General features: G+C 38.9%; 1 protein-coding gene and 1 long non-coding RNA gene across 3 annotated transcripts in view; one reads left to right on the plus strand and one right to left on the minus strand.

Annotated features, from left to right (window-relative positions):
* The window catches only part of LOC139959862 (speract receptor-like), a 60,125-nt gene that overhangs the window by 29,846 nt on the left and 5,216 nt on the right, over positions 1-25,063 (minus strand). For both annotated transcript variants that reach the window (XM_071957767.1, XM_071957768.1), the window contains exons 3-11: positions 20,967-21,273; positions 19,285-19,431; positions 18,453-18,616; positions 15,120-15,255; positions 11,572-11,690; positions 9,530-9,714; positions 8,996-9,098; positions 4,163-4,504; positions 496-661 (exon numbers count right to left, since the gene is read on the minus strand). In XM_071957767.1, the coding sequence (XP_071813868.1) occupies positions 496-661; positions 4,163-4,504; positions 8,996-9,098; positions 9,530-9,714; positions 11,572-11,690; positions 15,120-15,255; positions 18,453-18,616; positions 19,285-19,431; positions 20,967-21,273 (1,669 nt within the window). The remainder of the gene's footprint in view (positions 1-495; positions 662-4,162; positions 4,505-8,995; positions 9,099-9,529; positions 9,715-11,571; positions 11,691-15,119; positions 15,256-18,452; positions 18,617-19,284; positions 19,432-20,966; positions 21,274-25,063) is intronic.
* On the plus strand, positions 4,823-6,879 carry LOC139959864 (uncharacterized). The gene is made up of 2 exons (XR_011790245.1): positions 4,823-5,435; positions 5,862-6,879. It is a non-coding gene; the product is annotated as an uncharacterized lncRNA (long non-coding RNA).

The following is a 25,063-nucleotide window of genomic DNA, read 5'->3' on the forward strand; positions in this document are numbered from 1 at the left end:
CCCGACCCCAAATAGGTTATACATTTACTATTATACCGTTTCCTGTGTGGCGAAACATTCCTGTCAGTGGTATCTGCTTCCTCGGTTAATACTATAATGGTCAAACTGGTCAAGTTAACTGTAAACACCTGAAAATAGCCCAGTAGAGATGAAATATTTGCACAAAACATAAAACAGGGTACGGTGCGCATATTCCATCTCAGATAATTAGAACAGTTGACATGGCTGATAAATGACATAGCAAAAATGCATTGGCAAAAGCATGCAGATGAACTGGAGATAGCACGTATTATTATGCAACATAGCAATTGTCATGTATAGCCAAGTTAACCTTTCATCAAAGCAAGGAACTGGAATAGAGTTGTGTGCACCCTATCAAAAACATAATATCATATTCATATCCATATAGAAAGGTCCCAAAACATATTAGATGACTCTTACTACCGATGATGTATTATAACGGTACTTGCTCCGTGTAAATATCAAATATCTCACTATGGTATCTGGCAAACTCTCCGACATCGTCATCCCTCTGTCCGCTCTTAAAGAGATGTAGCCCAAAGTCTCCAAGTTTAACCACCCATCTTGTGTCAACCAAGCAGTTACTTGATCTCAGTTTACCGTGCGACACCATAGCTGAACTGTGAAGGTAGACCATGCCCTAATTTGTAGTGATAAAAGAAAGATCGTAGAAACAAATTAATCTTATTTGTTGGCAGTTCCGTTTGAAAACAGTTATGTCCCAATGCATAGGCGTACGAGGCGGGGGGCTAGGGGCAGACTGCCCCCCAAATTTCCAGAAGGCAAGAAATTCGGGCAAAAGTCCCGAAATATTCGGGCAGCCTAATAGGGAAAATATATATATATATATATATATATATATATATATATATATATATATATATATATATATATATATATATATATATATGACATTAATATGAATATAGGCATAATGATTTTCTTTATATAGCATCATGTTGCCCGAATATTTCCGTGTATAACACCACCGTAATCGCAGCTCATCTGGGCTACCACGCTTTTTGCACTATCAATTTTTTTTCTAACTAGTCAACTGTATACCTGGACATCCCCGACACGAGTATATAAGAAACGTTTTCTTGTTCATGGATGGTGAGGGGGGGGGGGGGGTGCCTACAAGCCTAGAAGTACAGGTTTATCATATTCTATGTTATTTGTTATACTTTTTTGTGAGACAAATTGCAGTCTCAGCCGACACAGCGACATTATCCCGCCTACGTATCCTTGAACAATGTATGTTTTTCTGGCAGTAGCTGAGTACTGTGTTAAAATAATAAATACGGTAACTAAATAGGAGCTTAAAAAATATCCTGTCCTATTTTTCCCCTTCAAAGTGATTTTACCATTTTTTCTTCTTCTAATTTACCAAATTTTTGGGGAAGTGTAAATTTCTAAAACTTGAGATTTTAAAATAAAGAATGTTTAGATGCAACTTGCAAGGCCTCAGAAGTGCCATTTCCGGCAACTGAGAGTCATTTTTTGCCAAAAAATTTATTGTACGCTACGCGCCAACCGATGGTGGCGCTCCGCTTAGAGCCATGGTGTCATGGGAACATTCGGGCACAAAAGTTTCTACCCCCCAAACTGAAATGGTCCCGTACGCCTATGTCCCAATGTCAGAGCAGATCAGACGATTGGATTGTGCGGGAGAGGTTGGCAATGTGGAGATGTTTGTTGCTAAGGTTGTTCTTTTCTGTGCGGACTTGTTTGAGTTCTCAGCGACGTTACGTGGGCGGTTCACGCAATAAAAAAATCAATCTATATATCAGCCGTATATGTAGTGACATTACAAGCATCTCCACAGTGAGGGGATAATGGGGACAGGAGGAAGGCTAGTCTTGTTAAGATCCTAGTATGCACAGCCTAGTGTACCTTTCTTTTACACAAAGCTATTTTCCCGTATCTATTTGCTGTACTGCCAAGAGAACGAACACGACAGCGCATTAGCTTGATACTATAGGGTTTGTATCGGACATATCCTCGGGCATGTAAAATACAGTGGGCAAGCACGTTCGTGGTAGGCAGAAACGGACTCTGAGCTTCCATAACAACTGCTCTGAGGCATGTACAGTTTTCCAACAACAAAAAAAGAGTATTACAAACGACTTGGCCAAGACTAGAGGTAGGCATGCATACATCAGCATACTGTATTTCCCAAAGATAGGATGTAACTTTTGCAACTAATTATTATGTCCAAGTGACAACTTTATATAGGAGACGTGGTTCTTTTTTCTCCTTGGCAATGTTGCCACTATTGCCATGTTGGCAATGTTGCCATAATCTCTGCTCATTTGTGTTGCACTAGTAGGGTCATATTGTAATTGAAACTTAAAATGAATTGGGAATTTGACCAGGTTGATAATTTCGATTGTTTGCAATGCTCGTTTACTTCTTCTTTGTATATAAATTAACGAATAATATTGGCGAATGCGGCTGTTTCTTATTCCGTGGTATATGTAGCTTACAAAAGTGACGGAGCAGAAAGCGAGCTGGTTTCGAACCCTTCAAGTAGGAATTCTATCGGTGCCCAACAGGAAATTAATAATTTAACCAATCTTTAATACGTTTTTAGGTTTCATGTGAATTTAAACCAATCGCCTTTGTCGTTTTCATGAGGTGTTTTAAACTGATAAAATTGATCAGCTTAAGGCCTGGTTCTCATTTTCCAATTTAAAGCATTCAACAGATTGATATTAAGTCGACAGCCAGGTCGGATCCCGGAGAAAATGACATCGAAGGTTTCTTAATGTTATGAGAATGAGAGTGTACTATTGCTTATGCTTATACCAGATGTTCCCTGGCCTGATATTGATCCTGGGCCAGGGGATGTAGCCCCGCGACACACTCTCGTCAAGCATTCCACGTTGTAGTGAAGTTCTAGTTAGGAGCGTTTGGAAGAGACAGAAATATCTTTTCTGACACAAAACTTGAGAAAATGGGACAAGTTGCTCCATTCCGCTGCTAATGACACTACGCATATATATATATATATATATATATATATATATATATATATATATATATATATATATATACATATATATCAGTGTTTGCTTCATTACATCATGTCCGAACCTTAATGAATAAGTCGGTATCATAAATTGCTATTGAAAAGTCATATTGAGAGAGATCTGCTGGCCGGTCTTATTCTTTTATCTATATTTGTTAATGCTTTATTCTATATAAATTAATGGGTTTAATATCAGTGCTCCTTACTAAACCATACTTTCAAGCTGGCTACACAAGCAATTATAGGCAGGCAAATATATCATGCCCAATACAAGTAGTTCAAACCGCTGTGCTGAGCGTCAGGCAAGAAGGTTTGAGCCCAATATTTAGGTGCCTTGGTATATGACTCGGCCGGTACAGTGAACAATATTTCGTAGTTAACTGGTAAACTTTGTAATGAAAAAACAAGGATCGAACTTGGATACCAGTATTAGTAATAGCTCCAATCAGGTGCCATATATAGGAATATTTGGGTGTATTTATGGACAGTGAAGGAAACTATAGTTCTAATTACCACTCTATAATAGGAAATGATCCATTGATGATCAACTCAAGTCTAGAGAATTGTTAGCCTTCTATTGCTTTCATTAGTATAGTGCCTAAAACGTAAACTGCTTCGGTAACCTTTGTTTCTCGTTGGTTTATGTAACAGCACGGTAACATAATAATAATAACAATCATAATAATAATAATCAGCAGCTATATTTACGATGCTTTAGCGATCACAAATATGTGGGAAGTCCCGAAAGGGCTTATGGATTACAACTTTCACGTCGGGTGGCTTCCAATGTAACATTTTAACTCAAATTTGGAATCTTTTCAATTTACAAAGTCATTTCATATAGGGAAAATCGTAGATTGCTCTTGGATGAAAAACCCACCTTACTAATACCCGACCGTGTATCGAACCTGGAAGCCTCATTGCTTCAAATACCACCAACTTTATCCACTCGGCCACAGCACCGGTATATATTTAGGATTTTAGATGAACTACCGCCTTCGACAGCATGCTTCTAAAAAATTCAAAGTGTAAAGTCATCAGTCATCTTTGCACTATGTAAATTACACTAAATGTGATTCTCACCATCATAATACCTCCGGACAGACTTACTTTGACAACATCAGACGCCATCGATGCAATAAACATATCATCTAGTTTGATTTCTTCATTTTCGAGAATGTCTTGTAAGCTTCCTCTTGGACAATACTCTGTCAATATGCACACATTGGGGTTCTCTACCACAGCTCCAATAAACGGGCACAGATTTTGATGACTCAAGTCACGCATGAGTTTTAGTTCCTTCCTCAGCTCCCTGGTCACCTCCACGTGGGTTTTGTTGATGGGCTTAACGGCAACTTTAATATCCTTGACTACTCCAACCCGAGTGAACAGTTGAACACGACTCGACTGTCCAGCGTTAGGACCTCTGCTTTCTTGAGAAACTCCACTAATCTGTAAAGTAAATCGTCAAGTGGATCTAAGTGGTTTTAACTGGCAACATCATTATCTGGAATTCAAATTAAATAACCTTTACATGTGTCCCATATAACTAAAAGCATACCTTGGCAACTACGGCGCAGAAGCAATAGTTGAAATACTGACAGCGATGGCTAACATGAGAGCATTTTAATTCCATAAGCTGGAGCGGGACTATGTAAGTCTTTAAACTAATTTACCAGGACGGCGGGTGCATTTGGGAGCACGTCATCAACCTAATTTAAATAGAAGCAATCGTTGCTCCTGACCGTCATCCATTTGGCATTCCAGTTACATTTAAAGTGGCCATGACACGAAAATTTCAAAGTCCTATATTTTTGGGATCCATCAAAGAATGTTCTCTAAAACATGTATCAACCAATCTGCCAGTTTAAAACTTGATTTTTCAAGTCGAAAATTGAGAATGAATTTACCCTTTTCGGCGTTTGAAACTTTGTTTACTCGAAAATTTTCCGATTCGCATGACGTCATGTGACGTCACGTTTTGAACACATTTGTTGTCGCTGCTACGGTACCATTCACGTACACAGTAGACAAGTACACATACCACTAGTAGTTACTAAACAAAACACCGATCACAAGTGCGATATCAAATCAAAATTTCCTGTGAAATGGCGGATCCAGAGCCAAATGCGGCAACCGAAGTTCAAAGTGATAATGGTTCTTCACTAGGCAGTGAAATTGGGCTATAATTAGAGTGCCCTTTCTCATATTCGAAGCAGAGAGTGAAGGCGATGATCATTCCAATATTGAACCGAACGCTGAGGGTGGAGCGGAGGTGTTAGAACCGTATCAGTTCGAGCCTGTTAAACGAGCCGAAATTGAAGCTCCACAACATATCGAAGAAGAAATCCGTTCGAAACCATTGCAAGGAACATACAACGTGGTAAGAATTTATTAACGAAGCATTTAAAAACAAAATCCAGTCCATTTTGTGCATGTGTTGTTGGAATTCGCGGAACACCCTAAACCGTATTGTGCGTTGTGTTACGGTAACTTACAACCCATATGTAGAGTGTGTAGTACTAGTAGGGTTGGTTGCATACTGAAAGTTTGGCTCGGGGATGTAAGTTGCATTATGCAGCCATGCTAGGTAGGCATATGTGTTATTTCATACTCATTATTACTTGGCTAGTACTTTGGCCTGGAGTTTTGCAAATCAATTTTCTGAAACAAAAGAATGTTTCATGATACATGGAAGGTGTAAAATCACAACAAATGTAACCATAACTGTACATTGTGTGCCTGCTTGTTATTGTGGACATCATGGCCAACATTAATACATTTTGAACTTTCATAAATTTTTTCCCAGGCAGTACAGATACATAGCCTACGGTCAACAGGTTCAATGATACTTGGGGTTCCTAGCAAGACACGTCAGGGTTGTGCTACCATCATGTGCAGTCCAAAAGATCAGAAGTGATTTTCCAGCCAATGGTCATTACACTGGATTCAAGTTGCCAGGAGAAAACTCATTGTATAGGAAGCCTTTCTAAACTACGATTGTGTTGGATTATCAATCCGTCAGGGTTCCCTCAGTGTTGATATATTGAAATTCAAGACTTTTAATTCAGGATGAAAAGGTTATTTTCCAGACCCAACATCAACAATAAAAGAAAAGGCATGTTTTGAAGCATTTGGACACAAGTATTGGCATGACCGTGATGTCATATAATATGTGCATAAGGGAACGGGCATTGACCTTTTTAGGGGCATTTACCTCGTTTGATTCGTACCTTTAATCTGGAAGCCAAAATAACCATATCACCAATGATATTTGACAGAAAAGTCATAATAAAGACCAATGGAGGCAGCAGAACTCTTGAATGTTTAGACTGTTTCTTCAGCAGCAGTTGGTTTGTTTTGTAGTCTTTCTTCAAAAACTCAGCAGTACACCCTGTTAATGGTCTTCGATTGTTTTAATGCGTGTGATGCTGTGTTTCACATTGCCCATCAGTGTTGTACGTGTCGTCGTGCGTGGGTAACATTTTTGCATGTGAGTTGCGTCGTGCAGTGTTTCTTGGTTTAAATAACCCTGTATTGTATTTGCTTCTGGATTATTCTAATTAATTTGTCACAACAACGATTGATAGCGATGGACATGCAACTGCTTTGTAGGCTTAAAGCAAAAAAAATCATGTAAGTTGTTTTCTTTTAACCTCCTTTGATGTCACAAATTACATTAGTGTAATTTAAGAATGATAATGTTTATGGAAAGTACAGTTTTACTTTTATGTCATATAATACAATGATTGTTGTTAATGTTAGTTCAGATTGTCCAGAATGACTGTCTAGAACTGATATTGAATAAATTTTGTTCAATGATTTAACACTTGAACTATGTTGTGTGAATTTTTGGCTCTGTGACTTTAAAATAAATCGCTTTGAGATTTAATTAAACAACCTTTGGAATAAAATCTTTTTACCTACCTATTTTGACCCATCCCCATTACCCCCACTCCCTCCACAACATAATAAATGGTTTTCCTGGAATAGGCATAAGAAATTATTGCTATAATTAACTGATCCAGCATATTCCAGAAATAAATTGGGGCACTGAGATTTGTTCACAAGAAGATGTAACCCATCGCCTCTGAAGCTAACCTCATAGCTTATTAGTATACAATAGAGCAATGAAGGGGGTGTTAATTTAGATGATACAGTAAAATCTCTTCGTCTATTGCGACTTCAGTGTAGTAACGCTAATACTATAGGGGAACCATACTATAGTACTACTAGTGCTCGGCGCGCTACCTCCTAAGGATCGCCACTTGCCCCATTGGAGGTTTCCTGTTCCCCGATCTGGTCTTCAGAGTAGTTTTTTGTGGATTACTTGACAGAAGAATGACTCTTTTATGTCGAACCGTTAAAGTCCATTTGTTTTATTTCATAACAAAAAGGAGGGATCGTAGTATGCTTCCGTGAAGTGTTCGCTTCATTCGAACTGCATACTGGCTAGGCCCAGTGAAATCGGCGCTGGTGTTGTGCACTAACTTGGTCATAATCGCCGTGTTTTTTTTCGTCCTTCAGCCATGGATGAAGGCTAATTGCATGGGTAATGATATTTATGCAGCCCCAACAACACAACGGACCGGCATTTCTCTCGGATAGTTTACAACAGTTGTAAAACAAACTTGAAATTTCTAACGATATAGCGTAATACAGTGGTTGTTCTCTCAGTGTAAATGTGCGTGTACTGTATATGGAACGATATGATCGTCGCGCATCCGATACATGCCTGAGCTTTGCACGTGTGTTCCTAACATGACGTCATCATTGTCTTGTTGTGAAATCGCATTCTCAGGTATCTATTTTCGGATGCGATTATTAAAACGTTAATTACTAATTAGTCCTTGAGGTTTTCAAGGTGTTGAGGATAGTTTTGAACATAGATTTTCTCATAGATTCAGAGGAAGTTACTCTCGATGAGTTGGATTTTTCGTGTCATGGCCTCTTTAAAAAATATTGATTCAGGAATTAGCAGCAATGATATTTTAAGAAAAGCCTATTACACCACTGCCAGAAAACATGTAACTTTCCGTTCTTTTCACGGTCACGTACTGGGTAAATATTGTGCTTATATATATATATATATATATATATATATATATATATATATATATATATATATATATATATATATATAAAGTAGAGAGGATGGAACTGCTGACTCACTACTCTGTTTATGCGGTTAGTTATCATTGAAAGGTGAAATAATGACAATGTGATACATTAAATATAAGATGGTTTATGCATTTGATTAAGCCTTGGAAAACTTTGCAAATACTGCATGACTAAACTGACATTGGACGAACAGTGTCACATGTTGTTTTCTAGCGTTCTGATTGGAAGAAATCCCATGGATGGATGGGTGAATGGATGGATGCATGCAGGCATGGTTGGATGGATCGATGGTTGCATGGATTGATGGATGGATGGATGGATGGGTGGATGGGTGGGTGGGGGAGGGAGGGAGGGAGGGAGGGAGGGAGGGAGGGAGGGAGGGAGGGAGGGAGGGAGGGAGGGAGGGAGGGAGGGAGGGAGGGAGGGAGGGAGGGAGGGAGGGAGGGAGGGAGGGAGGGAGGGAGGGAGGGAGGGAGGGAGGGAGGGAGGGAGGGAGGGAGGGAGGGAGGGAGGGAGGGAGGGAGGGAGGGAGGGAGGGAGGGAGGGAGGGAGGGAGGGAGGGAGGGAGGGAGGGAGGGAGGGAGGGAGGGAGGGAGGGAGGGAGGGAGGGAGGGAGGGAGGGAGGGAGGGAGGGAGGGAGGGAGGGAGGGAGGGAGGGAGGGAGGGAGGGAGGGAGGGAGGGAGGGAGGGAGGGAGGGAGGGAGGGAGGGAGGGAGGGAGGGAGGGAGGGAGGGAGGGAGGGAGGGAGGGAGGGAGGGAGGGAGGGAGGGAGGGAGGGAGGGAGGGGGGAATAGGAAATACTTCATCAGCTTATGACGTTACCATGCTCATTCTACTGCCAAAGAGATTTCTTTCCTGAAAGTCGATGTCATCGTATTCTACCTTCCAAAGTAAACTTGACAATTCCATTTCATATTTCCAATTCCTATCAAAGAAAACCAAAACGTTTAATAAAAAATTACATTTCCAGTTGTTATCTGATTACGAACTAAGGTTCACCTCTTCTGAAGTATTTGTAAGTATGTGATCAATATAGGATAATTAACGGTTGATATCTCTAACATTACTGAATAACGTCTCGCTGCTTAAATAGTTGTTCATTTAACATATAAGAACAAGTGTGCGACAAGTATATTCATAGGTTTGTTCATCCAAATCTACGACGTAATCATTGTCCTGGGAATCTGGTCGTTTAGTCTATAGTGCATGGCAGGAACCGATCTCAGAGACATTACATATATGTCTACTGACGCATGCTAACAATCCCAGCTGCTGCGACTCCCAATGATATACAAACCGCTATGCATGGTACGGTGACATGATTATTAATGAAAAGAGAAGATATTTGAATGTTACCTGTAGTATGTGAGACTAAGACATAGCACGGCGATGAGAACGAGAAAGAAGACCGTTAATCCTATGTAAATAGGAATCCAATTCCTTTGACAAAATTCGTTATCAAAACCACACTCCGGCACAGCTAGTGGTGGTTCACTACCACCGAACCACGTAATATGCTTACTCGGAAGCGTTTCAAATGTCTGCAACGAATAAAACATCAAGCTTACTTTAAAGAACATAACAGTTGCGAAAAGATTCGCTTCATGTAATTCGGTTGTGACATTTCTTATCGAATGCATCTACATCGAGGACTGTGATGATGTTAACATGTAATCGTGAAAATATTCAACTCTGTTGGCATATGTACACAATTTGGTTTTCCGAAAAGGGAAAACTAGGGCGTTACTTTGATAGATCTCTCAACAATTGTAAGGGGAACCTCGGATTACAATGTCGGGCATGACTTTAACTCGGGTCTCAAAGTAGGTAATTACTATTACCGTTAGATATGTCCACCACGGCAACATACAGAAACGCTGTACTCAAAGCCGAAGGACTCGTTATTTGACCTGCGACGGCTAGACCGTCATTTCTCTGAAAGGTTTTTACTAAATCGTAGGGTGTGCACTGTTGCCAATGTTAGAATACACAGGTAGAATAAAATATCAAAGGAACATTCAAATTGTACTTAGTATTATTAAATTAGTAAATTTTGATAATATTATGTAGTTAATGTGTCTTTAAATAATAAAATATGTTGTGTTTGTAACAGAACTTGTTAACCCCCTGTACTCTAGTCCAAATTACTGAGGCTTTCTAGGTTAGCCCATTGTGTTAATAAGGGTAACGTTAGTTGGCTTTTAAATAAAAACAAACCTGGCAATATATCTATAACGAAAATAACTGCTTGCACGGCAGATGACTTATAAGTAATATATCTTTCTTTATGTATTCTGTTTTTTTTTTGCAAAACGAAGATTAAATGTTGAGGTAAATGCATGCATCCTGTTTGGGGTTATAAAGTTATGAATTGTATTTCATGACAACCTGAAGTAAGCATGCATCACCGTAAACATCTGAGGGTTACAATATGGAGATTATAAGTTATAAAATGAAAATTATATAATATTACAGAAGGAAGACACTACTTGTAAGTAGACAACATTTTACGATCGCAGACTGCTACAAATGCAGCCATACACGTTTGAAGGCTTGCATTGTAATTGTAATATTCTTCTATAAAGGCATGTACATTGTAAAATATGAGAAAAAGCATGTCAATCATTGTTAAATGTCATATTTAAAGAAAAGAGAGCCTATAACCATTTTATCGGCGGGGGGGGGGGGGGGGTTGGACAATTTTAGAGAGGTGATCGATTTCGTCTTCCATCTTGACTTTTATCATGAAAGTATGAATATATATAAATGTTTCTACTTGGACAATCTGATAAGTCCATTGAAAATAGACAGAAAGTAAAGAGAAATATATATTATGTAATATCCAAAATTCCTTTTTGCGGAGGTGATACGAGTGGGTTTTGACCTATTTTCCAAGCACCTGCATCATCAACTTATAGACACAGCATAAACGGCGCCTTGGTTGTTCCATTGTTGTGGGGTACCTTTCAGTTAACAAAAACAAATGCAGCAACTTTTTGAAGATCTTTTCCACCGAATTCAGCTGTTGAAGACTTAATTGTCATCACAATATTCAAGAAGATGTTTCACCTCAACATGACTTTGCAGTGTATATCAGTCTTTATCATTCATTAGCTGAGCATTTGTCTATGCATGGTGGCTACATGGCCCCATTTGAAGTATTTGAATATGAACCCCTCCTCAGCCGTCCGGTAGCCAGGCTGGGGCAGCCCCTCCACTTTCAAACTAGTGGTCTCCCCCCTCCCCTATAACCACAATTTGACCCAACATCATTTGAACAAAAACTTCACAAGTATATAACAGCACGTGGGTATTGTCCCCCTTTAATATTTTGGGCAATGCATATTGTAGTCGGCAGGTGGGTTATGGCTTCTATGTGTACATTTCTGTGACAGTACCTCATCATCGTGGAACGTCCCGATTCGTTCTAACAGGTTTTCCTGAAATATTCCATACACGCTAACGCTGGCACTTGAATCTCCGTTTATATCGATGTGGCGCTGAAGACCAGTTATGCCTGCAAATTAGTTAAGAATCAACGAAAAAGTTACTCATTTCCAGTACATAGTATTGGACTTAACTGACATGATAATGGTTTCATTATTCAGTCTTATAATATTAAAAGCCTGAATAATGAAACCATTAAGGGTAATCTAGAACAGTTAATTAAAACAGAAGAAGATTACTGGTTTTATACCTTTTATAAAACGTAGAAATTCAATTTAAAATTGGCTTTTTCTGAATGACCTTAGCTGCCTCTAGATATCAAATTACATACAGAAATTGACATGTATACCACGATATTTTCATTCGCTGCAGTATCAAGCGCGAATCAAGTATCAAGATTGTATTACTTTTACGCGTGTATAGATAAGCTCAATATTGATGTGAAAGGTTTGGTATGGTATCCGAGAACGGTTACAGGCCACGAGACCGAAGATCCGCGAGACCGAAATTAAAAGAGGTCCGCGACACCGAAGGTCCGCGAGACCGAAATAAAAAAAGGTCCGCGAGACCGAAGGTCGTCGAGACCGAAGGTCCGCGAGACCGAAAATAAAAAAGGTCCGCGACACCGAAGGTCCGCGAGACCGAAATTAAAAAAGGTCCGCGAGACCGAAGGTCCGCGAGACCGAAATTAAAAAAGGTCCGCGACACCGAAGGTCCGCGAGACCGAAAATAAAAAAGGTCCGCGAGACCGAAATTAAAAAAAGGTCCGCGAGACCGAAATTAAAAAAAAAGGTCCGCGAGACCGAAATTAAAAAAAGGTCCGCGAGACCGAAATTAAGAAAAGATCCGCGAGACCGAAATTTAAAAAAAAAAAGTCCGCGAGACCGAAGTTCCGCTATAGAGCGAAGTTAATTAGGGGTCGACTTTTAACCTCTAGCCCGTAACAGTTGACACAATTTCCTCATAATAAACCAAACGTCTATATTACTTCCGAAAATTTGTACATTTTGTAGCACAAACACACAAAAATGTTTCTGGTTTTCGGCAATGTGACAGGCATTTTTCAAGAAATCCCCGTAGCGTCAACCTATGGTGGCGCTTTCAATTTTCGGGCAAGGTTTTGGAAATTTTGGGCAAAGAACGTCATGCCCCCTTCCTAAAATGAAATTCTCCCGTAGGCTTATGAGTCCCCCCTCCTACCCCCACCATGTCTCAAGACCCTGTATACACCACTACTCTCCCCACTACTCTCCTCTTCGGTCTCGCGGACCTTCGGTGTCGCGGACCTTTTTTAATTTCGGTCTCGCGGACCTTTTTTTAATTTCGGTCTCGCGGACCTTTTATAATTTCGGTCTCGCGGACCTTTTTTAATTTCGGTCTCGCGGATCTTTTTTAATTTCGGTCTCGCGGACCTTTTTTAATTTCGGTCTCGCGGACCTTTTTTAATTTCGGTCTCGCGGACCTTTCTTAATTTCGGTCTCGTGGACCTTTTTTAATTTCGGTCTTGTGGACCTTTTTTTAATTTCGCTCTCGGGGACCTTTTTTGATTTCGCTCTCGCGGACCTTCGGTCTCGCGGACCTTCGGTCTCGCGGAATTCCCCCTCCGAGAACATGTTTGCATATAGCCTACTATAAGGCATCAATTTTGTTGTGAAAGTTTTGGTATGGTATCCAAGAACTTAGGCTGCATATAGCCTACTACAAGGCATCAATATTGATGTGAAAGGTTTGGTATGGTATCCGAGAACTTAGGCTGCATATAGCCAAGTACAATGTCACTGTTACCAATTTCTTTATTACTTCTGTAAGTCATATTTTATCACTCATATTATGTTTTTGTAACACAGTTCAGTCTCTGATATTCGGAGGGAATGTTGGGAATACGTTGATACTGAAACAAAAATCAAAAGAGACAATTGGGTTGGTCATGGGGTATCATTGTACCACCTATCAACTCAAACCGACATATACGGTTCTTGAAATTTGCATTAGTGAGAAAGTGGTTGATGAATTCCATTATTTATTTTGAGCTTTTAGAACCAGAGGGAAACCCAGTGGCTACTTGCCTTTAAATACATTACATATGCAGCATAATAGTATTTTGTAAGCTAACCCTGGCTGAAGTTCATGCTGCAGTATAAATCTAAACAGAGTCAGTCATCCCTCAAGAGACATGTTACAGGTCCCATCCATCTGCAACTACACCAAAAACTGACCCACCTGTGGCAGGATATTTACACAACTACCGACCTTCCCTGTAAGTGCTATGCAATATATAATTCCCAGGGGAGTGTAAATTATCCACTTACTTGGACATTTTGCTTGTAAAGGAAAATGATGCATGATTGTTAAAGAGTGGCTAAGAAATATAACCTTTTAATAGGTCTGTGACAAAACTATAACAAGCAATGGCTACAGTAACGATAGGTCAATTTAAACATGATATCACAGAACATTGAATAGCTCATTGGAGAAGTGATGGCATTATCTGTTACTGTTAATGTCATAACAAAGTAGGTCTCTTGAAATATTGTGTTTTCAAGCTATGCCCTCTGCTGACCTAAAAAAAAAAACATTTGACCTTCTCCAGCTTAGTCAAAAAATTGTACATAGTATTTCACCATTTTGCCATGCAAATTATAAGCTTCCTTGATCATTGGGTTCTGGAGATTTAGGACTTTTGAGATTTCCATGTTTTGACCTCTGACAATAGGGTTTTGTACTAAATATGGTGAAGCCACATGCCAAATATGAGATCTGCTGTAGGTATACCTCTCTCAAGATTTTGTGTTTCAGTAAAAGCAGGGCGTCACAGACACACGCGCACGCAGCGCACACGCACCCACACGCATACGCATATACACATGCCAACTTGACTGCATAGGTTACTCGCCTCTCCCGGCAAGTAACCAAAAATGGAAATGTTCATATTAAGCCATACTGCAGGAAAATCCCAGAACATCTTAAGTTCAGTTAAGATTAATTTCTAGTAAAATTGTGAACGCATTTCGCATTAGTTGTGTGTGTGTACTAGGGTTTGGCCCACAATTGATCTCTTACCTTGTTCTCCTTTTTTTCCTTCCTTTAATTATGTACAGAAGTTAACTGCATATACTTTGTAATAATTAGTTTGTAATTTGGCTCTCATACCTCCTCGGAAGATAATGAGAGGAAAATAAACTGATCTGGAATGTTACTTCTTGCCAAATGTAACGAGGAAAAAGATGCAACTGAGACTGAAATGATAATCCAATACTAAGTTATACTGAGTTGGAGATGATACTGCATTGATTGCCAAATTATTAGACAGATTAGGTACATTTCCAGCACAGTATTTAATCATTCATAACAATCAAATAACCTTTGAATTCAGGTCTTGAAGTATCGATGATAACATATATTCTCAGTAGAAGAATTTGGTTAGACAGTTAAAACTGAACCTGTTGCCACTAAATGTGCATAGAGAGACGTTTTTCTTATAGTTGTTGGATAAACTTACTCTCATAAGTCCGATTGAACATGTTATTCATCACAGCTGTTCCATTCCTTGCACATTCACCATCACTGAGCGTCGTGTTGAGAGCGAGCGCATACAACATGACAGCGTCATAGAGAAATGCAGCCTCAATCGGTACCTGAGAAAAGATAGGATTAAAAGCCATATATATCACATCTAGCGCTCTCAAAAAAAAGAAGTTTGAAGACAATGTTTGGAATCATGTGGAGTAAAACAACCGACACTGTCACAGGTAAATACAGGAGTACCACCTCTCTCCACCCCCCCCCCCCACCACCCCTCTCCCTCTCCACCTCTCTCTCTCTCTCTCTCTAAACAAGAACAAAAACACTTAAACCAACGGCAATGAAAACTCTTGAAGAGGCTGAACTTGTTAAACAGCCTTTGGAGAAGGGCATTCCCACCTCCATGATACATCTATATTTGCATGGTATATCTGTTAGATTAATATTACACAACGACTCGAGATAGTTACAACATTACACACTTATACTGTACACAAAGTGTGTTATTGTAATGTTATCTGATGTTATTCATTTGAAATAGTATGGATTATATTTCACTTATACGCCTGCTCCTTTAAAAATAAATCATCGCAGACTTAACTTGAACCATTTAATATTTTATTTCCAGAACGGAAAGTTATTACTTAAGGCTTGTTAGTCCAGCTTTTAATCAACTACCACGGCAAGCCCGTCCCTGCATGTACCAGATGTCGTATCACAACAATATCAGTTTCTTTAGATTCCTAGTAGTTTGATTTATGTTCACCTCCAATGGTTTCTTCCACATTTGGTTACATTTTGCTCCCCAAAACACGATAAGAAGGCTTTAGACCAACTATGGAGACTTTTCAATGAACATAAAATCCCACCATTTTGCATGTATGTAATCCTTAACTCACTCCAATTACATTGCTGTAATTAACTTTACCAATTTCGGACGTTAAATACGTGAAAAATGGGAAGAAAAGTCAGCTTTTTATGAAACCTATTTCAGACATTCCTGAAACATTCCGAAGACATCAGGTGACCCTGTGACGTCACTGTTTGTATACCTCACTCACAACAATACTTTTAGTGTGTAAAGTTGTATACTTGAGCTGCCAAAAACATCAACGATATTACTCCTTTTCCCCCGAAATGCCACAATTCTGTGTTGTTGGAGGTTGCAGGTTCTGCGAAAATTATATACTGTCGATAGCTGTGTCGGACCATGGTCGGACATAGCTAATGTGAAATTGACCGTAAACAAGCCCTGGACGTCCTTACATGTAACATTATATCACGCAATTGACAGTATAATATCTACTGTAAGAGATGACCGTGCATATACCGTGCCTATAGGGTAGCATTGTTAGTACATGTAGTGAGTTGGCTCACAGCATGTGTAAATAGTCATGTTAGGATTTCATCGCATTTATCTATTTCCTTTGTTGTATTCCAGTATCGTGAGTTCGTGATACATTGTGTTATATTGTCCGTTATGTTTATTCCGGCATCTGCATGGTCCAAGGAGTTGAATAAAAACGGTTCTATGGAGCGATCGGACGTTTTATTTCGTTAGTGACTGTCTTGTGATCGTGGGATGTAACTGGTCAAGGCCTGTTTCAACTAGACCTAACTCTATGGAATTACACAGAGTCACGGTAGTTCTTCGCCCAGGATTGAACGAGAAACGTGGATTTGGATATTCACTGCTAAATTTTGTTTATTGAAAGGATACTTTTTCTGAGTTTGTACTTTTGGATATTAAAACGAGTAAGTACTATGTTCAGCTGAAGCTTAGTCATGTATATGCTACCCTGGTCGATTCGGGTCAGCGTCTTCTCGTAGTTGTTCGATTATGTTTAGTGTCTTTTTGGTAATTTGTTGACAGTAACGTAAGCCATTTTCCGTCACATATCACGCATGAGGCATCTTTTAGGTCTATTCTTCTGTTCAGTTTACGGTATCTTGCGATCAAATTGTATTACGGAATCGCCAAGCTGCTTGCATGTTCTACTGTACAGTATATTGTACCGTACGGACTTATTGACGCTCCGCTATGTAAAAGATGCTTCCATTTGAGTGGAAATTTTGCTAATAAAATAACCAATTTAACTAAATTTTCTTCTTAAAATTGTCTTAAAACTATTTTTTTACCTTCATGTGTTCTTGTTTTAAGCTAACAGCTTTTCAAACGCTCGAAATTGGAAGTCAAATACAGTACAATTGTTCGCTATCTGTGTATAAACGGTGCCTATATCAGCGTTTGATTTTCGCGGTATACAAACAATGACGTCACACGGTGACCAGAGGCTCCTTTGGGTCAATCTCTGTTTTCAGACATTCCAGAGGTTCATGTCACGTGACTACCCAAAATGTCCATTTTCTTGGTCGTTTTGTGATGGGTTATAGTAGGTTTTCGAAGATTATTTTTTACACATGTTGATTATGGGTATGTAAACTCCCAAATTGATGGAAAATCCCCCCTAAAAAATTGTCTCCATAGTTGGTCTTTAAGGGCACATATTTTACCTCCATAGAAATGTGTTTATATATCTAGACGATCCATTATTTCTTATGTTAACTTTGACTAGTTCTGTTTACACTGTACGGGGGGGGGGGGCAGAATATGACCTCACAGTAACATATTTGTTTTACATGGACTGTCAACTTCATCTTACAAGGAGAATTAAATTTTAACTGCTGACTATAGCACTATATGGGTTAACGCTTCTTTACTATTTTTCGAGTTCCATTCATGAACTGCCAAGATACTAGAGTTTGTCACTATTTCATATTCTGAACCTTTGTCTTCTTGTATAAGAGTTTGTACTGCGGAACGTTGTACCAAAGGAGACAGATTTTAATAACGGACGCATTTTGTGTTAAAGTTTGTTTCATATTCTAATAACCGACGCACTCTGTGGTGCTTTGTTTTTTAGAAAGGTTGTTGCACTTTTTTTTAATAACTGGGTAGTAGGACAGGCCTATTGTATCACAACTAAGAATGAAAACATAGAAGTACCTTACGATTTTGACTCGTTCTGTGCAGACTGTAACGCAAACCATCATGTTAAAGAATGTTGGGCAGGTTAAAGGCAAAGAAACTAAGCCAATGATCGATTTTTCGAGGCGTTTTTGCAGCATTGCGTAATAGTGTCAAATTTTCAGTTGACCTGGCTACATTCGAAGCGAGTTTACTTGCCGTGATGATGCGCATCGGCAGACGGAAACTTGCACAAAATGACTGCAGTAGTACCGTAGTACGACATGCCATGATTACACAATATCGCATTCATTTTTGCTATTGCATGAGACATCTACTTACGTCTAGATCCAATCCTCCAAAACTAACATTGAAAGGCTGGTTTTGTACAAGCTCTGTCGCTTTATCGGTAAATTCATCGTAATTTGGATTAATGACTTCTGTATTAAATAACCACAGTGTGTGACGCATATACGACTTAGCCTCGTCGGGTGCCAAATAGAACCCTGTCAACGAAAATAAATAAAATGTTCTCAAGTATATCTATCAATATATCTATCAATATTTCTATCTATATATATATATATATATATATATATATATATATATCTATATCTATATCTATATATATAGGCTATATATAGGCTATATATATAGGCTATATATATAGGTTATATATAGGCTATATATAGGCTATATATATAGGCTATATATAGGCTATATATAGACTATATATATAGGCTATATACAATTTATATATATTCATTTGCCTTTGTCGTTTACCTTCATTTCAATGAACATGAGTCTGTTTCAAAGTATCTCTTCCGAGATCCGGCTTTAGGAATCACAAATAATCTCGAGTTGGTTAGCATTATGTTTGAATCTCTAGAGTAAAGCAAGTATGTCACCAAAACAGAACTAGTATTTTTCGATACAGGTGACAAACGCCTACAGTGGAATTAAACACACACACATGCAAAAACTTTAAAGGGTGCGTCACATACAAACACACACATGCAAACACATACACACGCAACATCTTGATTGCAAATTCGACGAAGCTCATTTTGTTACTTCAAATGATCTAGCAGTGCCGTGGAATGTATCCCTGCCTTAAACAGTTTCCCCCTGTCGGCCTGCCCACTCTGCCCCCTTTTCCTAGTCGTATACTTACAAAGCAACCCATCTTTAGCCCATTTGTCTTTAAAGGTGACGAAGTTTAAAGCTACTACAAGATACTCTCCTTTATCCAGAAGTCCTTGAGTTTCCGCAGCTTGCATGAACCCCATCCATTCCCACTCTTCTCCAAGGAACAAGTAAACTGAAAAGCAAACACGAGTAAAATACACAACAAGAATAATCAAAAGGTAATTTGAATGTTGCACATGAACTGTTTTGACAAGATGTTACCCTTATCTCATTTTTATTTAATCTTTCCCGTTCTTGCCGTTTCAGCCTAAACGTGGTATTTCAAAGCTCTTCCTAGTATATAAATGGTCTTCCAATGAAAGACAGCTGGGACATCGTTCCATAACATACATTGCCAAAGAAAAGCACTTTTAAAGGGGGCGCTATCCATAACGGAGCGCTACCACGAAGAAGCTCTTGCTCCAGCTCTCGCCTAAATTTCATTTGTGAGAGAAACGACAATATCGATTTACAGGAGTTTTCGCAGCTTTACAATCTACATTTGATGAACGTCTAAATGTCGAGATTACAGAATAGTCAGTCAAGATACATCGAAACATTCCATAATTCCAGGGTTCTACAGGTAACTGCGAGAGCTACAATTGGATAAAATCAATCCGCTGTAAGTTTAGCTATGTCCCGTGATAGTCGATTTATAAATAAGAATAACTACAACACGAGGAGCTGTTGTCTTCGAGGACTCCATGGAATGATTAGTATTCTGGTAAATTGAAGTCCTGTTGAACTAGTGCACCTTAGCATGAAATAAGGATTTTACAAGGAGGGTCGCATAAAAAACCTCACTTGTAGCGGTCTACTGGTCCTCCCCAGAAGAAGAATTGTTTGACGTGCAATGGTGATATGTAGGACATGTAGGCTATAGTTCTACACGTATTGTTGTGAGGGTGAGAGTGGGGGTACACCCCACCCCCTGGATCCGCCCTGAATTTGTATAAGAAGATAGGATTTATTCAACGTTCATTTGTATGATGGAACTCAAACCATTTACTTTATCTCAGCGCAAATTCGTTATCAATTATATCAATATAAATTGATTTGTTTGTAATTCGTTAAAATTAGATGTTTGTCATCTCACCATTGACTGTCATATTGTTAGAGTTTGAAACATAATGGGTGTAGGTTTCCCATGCTAACTTTACCAATAACTACCAAGCTATGAAGCTGTAATGTAGTTCATTTTGATGAGTGCGCCAAAAGAGATTTAGTAGGCATATTTAACAATGCATTTGCTACCGTAGAAGATATGCGTAACGTCAACGTAGGCGAAACTTTCAGGCATTTTAACTGAACAAACAGCAAAACTATTGACCTCAGTCATCACTGTAACTAAGGTTACAAGTCTATTCAATTGATAGCAGTAACAGACAGATACACACACGGACAGACCCCGAGACCACCCCTCCCCGAGACTCACTGCTATGTAACACAAACTTTTACCGTGACATCCGTCGCCATGACAACCTAGATTGCCGCAATAGGCACAACTGACCAAAGAAATTCAATATCCCATCGTAACTATGGGAACGATGAGATCATACAACAACAATAGAGATATCATATCGGTGCCGCAACTGAATAAGTCCACTATATTTCCTTTATACTACATACAATGATATATTACAGACTAAATCTATATGTAGTACTTACTTCGTGTCTTTTTATATGTGCTCTCGATGATACTTGGAAAAGGATTGTCTTCAGGCTGGGGTAGTATAGGAACAGGCTCAAACGTACGAGAAGTTTGCACATCGACTCCGTCTTCAGGAAGGTCTTCTATCAATACTTTTGTCACGGTCCGATGAGAGTTGCGATTTGACGAGACAATAGTAACGTTAAACCATTTAAAGTTCTTCAACAGAGCTATCACAGATCGTATGCTTTTCCGTGCAGTGGGGGAAGTTCGAGCAAATGTTGAGTACAAGTCCTTGTTATTTACTTCTGGGTCATAACATTGCTGTTTGAAGAAAACGAAAAATGACCAGGCACTTATTTGGTAACCATATGTAGGCTATTTCACGTGACCATTCCAACCACGAATCTTTACTATATAATGGAATATACATACATGTCTGAACCTAACCAAGGAGCAATTGTGTGGGCAGTTTTGCAAGGTAACTGATTTCGTTACATACAACGAGCCTATAAATGTTACCATATTTTATATCCCATATGTAAACAGTAACATCAACAACCCTTGATATCGACAACAAGTCCTTTACGAAGAGACACATTTTGCTCGGTTAGATGAAAAATGCACAAGGGATAAACAATTTTCTTAGATATGAGATGCATACATGATGTGTATAGATGATGTGAATAGATGATGTGCATTCATGATGTGCATACATGATGTGCATAGATGATGTGCATAGATGATGTGCATTCATGATGTGCATACATGATGTGCATAGATGATGTGCATAGATGATGTGCATTCATGATGTGCATACATGATGTGTATAGATGATGTGCATTCATGATGTGCATACATGATGTGCATAGATGATGTGAATAGATGATGTGCATTCATGATGTGCATACATGATGTGTATAGATGATGTGCATTCATGATGTGCATACATGATGTGCATAGATGATGTGAATAGATGATGTGCATACATGATGTGCATAGATGATGTGCATAGATGATGTGCATTCATGATGTGCATACATGATGTGTATAGATGATGTGAATAGATGATGTGCATTCATGATGTGCATACATGATGTGCATAGATGATGTGCATAGATGATGTGCATTCATGATGTGCATACATGATGTGCATAGATGATGTGTATAGATGATGTGCATTCATGATGTGCATACATGATGTGTATAGATGATGTGAATAGATGATGTGCATTCATGATGTGCATACATGATGTGCATACATGATGTGCATACATGATGTGTATAGATGATGTGAATAGATGATGTGCATTCATGATGTGCATACATGATGTGCATAGATGATGTGTATAGATGATGTGCATTCATGATGTGCATACATGATGTGTATAGATGATGTGCATACATGATGTGCATAGATGATGTGAATAGATGATGTGCATTCATGATGTGCATACATGATGTGTATAGATGATGTGCATTCATGATGTGCATACATGATGTGCATACATGATGTGCATACATGATGTGCAGCATACATTCTCTGCAGTAAGTTTCTTAAATCCATAGATTTAGATATTGCTTTATTTTAACAGAGTGTTAACATTATTTCGGATCGTACGTCTCACACAATGGATGAACACGGTGTACGCTGAGTATATTGATTGTTACGTTTGGCTTCACAAGAAGAAAATTGGAAAGGCCACTTCAATTTAACAACTTCTCTCGGGAAAAACGTCTTGATTAGATCAGAATCGGTCAAATGACCTCACTTTTACTTCACGATTATCAAGGAAATTCTTTTTGAAACATCTCAACGAATTTAATGTTGCGTCTAGCAGCGTAGACTCAAAGCTACGGTACTTATGCTATAGTGGCTCAATTATAGTTTTAGTATCTGGAGCGTAATGATTTGGAATGCCAAAGGCAATCATTATCTGGGTCGTTCATTTATCTTTCCTTAATGTGCGGGAATGATCCCTAATGTACTGTGGAGGCCCTTTAACACTGCAGAGCCTCACCAAATCTCTCAGACTTTCAAAGTTCAAGGCTGATAAAAGACATTTTTGCAAAGAAATTAAAAGAAGAAAGGAGTTGGGGAAGTGAAATTAAAATTAAAGACGGGGTGCATTTGTACGTGTCCACGAGCTGTGGTTACAATGAAGAAGAATAAAAGCTTCTTTAATGCCTTTTTACAACTCTTTGATCATATTTTATTTGTACATTATCTGTAGTTTTTGACATATTTGTTTACATTTTTGGAGTTTAACATAATTCGAATTACAATTGAGAATGAATTACAAGGTGAATATGTAATCAGTTTTCACACGTTAAAAATGTAATATATATATTTCAAAATATATAGGATATATAGAAAATACAGCTGTTGCTGCAGAGTTTCTCAAAAGTACTGAGTTGTGTTATAGCACAGAGCGATTATGTTCAAAATGAATGAAATATATAATTATATTTTTCAAACCTTATGAAATCATTTCAAGCTGCTACATGCAGGTATACTTCATGGAAAGCAATTTTGGCACAAAATGTAAAACAGTTCTTTGAGTTGCTTTTGATTAATTTTCCTATGCTAGACGACATTAAAATACCTCAGCAACTTCCTAGACTTTACAAGTTTTTCATACAATGAAGTGAAAGTCGATGTTTTTTGTTAACATACGTTTCGTGTGCGATTATCACTAATGTGAAAAGTATATGAGCGAGGGAAAGTTGATAACTGAAAAGGATCATTCAATGCTCCCTCGTTAACTAAAAAGGATCATTCAATGCTCCCTCGTTAACTGAAAAGGATCATTCAATACTCCCTCGTTAACTGTAAAGGATCATTCAATGCTCCCTCGTTAACTGAGAGGGAGCATTCAATGCTCCCTCTATAAACTTTAAAGGATCATTCAATGCTCCCTCGTTAACTGAAAAGGATCATTCAATGCTCCCTCGTTAACTAAAAAGGATCATTCAATGCTCCCTCGTTAACTGAAAAGGATCATTCAATGCTCCCTCTATAAACTGTAAAGGATCATTCAATGCTCCCTCGTTAACTGAAAGGGAGCATTCAATGCTCTCTCGTTAACTGAAAAGGATCATTCAATGCTCCCTCGTTAACTAAAAAGGATCATTCTATGCTGCCTCGTTAGCTGAAATGACGAATGACAGATAACCTGTGTTGTAAACACCCATATATAAGAAGGAAAAATTATGAGACGGTATAGCCAATGTTTAGTACCCATTGGCTTATATCGTAGTACTATCACTTAAAACTTGCACGATGTATTGACAGTGGCAGAGCGTCAGGGGGCGGATGCCCCCCCCCCCCCCCCTGACGGACTCAAATGGACTGCTGGCGCCCTTTTCAGCTATTTACCACTTTTTACTTATTCGCGATTATTGACTTTTTATTGCCCTCTCATCTATTTATTGACATTTGTCACATTTTGTTGGCGATGACACCTATTTATTCTTCGTTTATCTGCAAATTAGCAAGGCCCGGAAAGGGTCATTTCGGGCGATCTAGGGAGCATCTTTACTCAAAAAATTTCTCTACGCTCCGTGCCAACCTGTGGTGGCGCTCCGCTTGGATAAAGTCGAAAGTCAAATGTCAATAGGTATTTGAGAGCGCAATAAAAAAGTCAATAATCGCGACTAAGTAAAAAGTGGTAAAAAGGTGAAAAGGGCGCCAGCAGTCCATTTGAGTCCGTCAGGGGGGCATCCGTCCCCCTTTGACTGTATGGACGCTCCGCCACTCAGCATATTGCCCAAATTGTCACCAAAAAATTTCAAAAATACATTGCAAATTATTTTTCTCTCAGTAGATGCCCGAAAAAATCTCACCATATTGCCGAATTTTCACCCAAAAAATTGAAAAATACATTGCAAATTATTCGTCTTTTACTAGGTGCTCGAAAAATTCTCAGCATATTGCCCAAATTTTCACCAAAATAATTGGTTGGGGAGCTGCAGCCCCCCAGCCCCCCCCCCGCCTCCTATGCCTGTGCTGCCATACCCTCAGAGCATTTTCCTTCTGAGACATTAAGTTACCACTCTTCAGTGTGTGGGAACGATCGGGAGAACTCTACATGGGAGGTAAGATTTGGGACTA

This window comes from Apostichopus japonicus, chromosome 19 (genome assembly GCF_037975245.1).
Source record: "Apostichopus japonicus isolate 1M-3 chromosome 19, ASM3797524v1, whole genome shotgun sequence".
Taxonomy (NCBI): Eukaryota; Metazoa; Echinodermata; class Holothuroidea; order Aspidochirotida; family Stichopodidae; genus Apostichopus; species Apostichopus japonicus.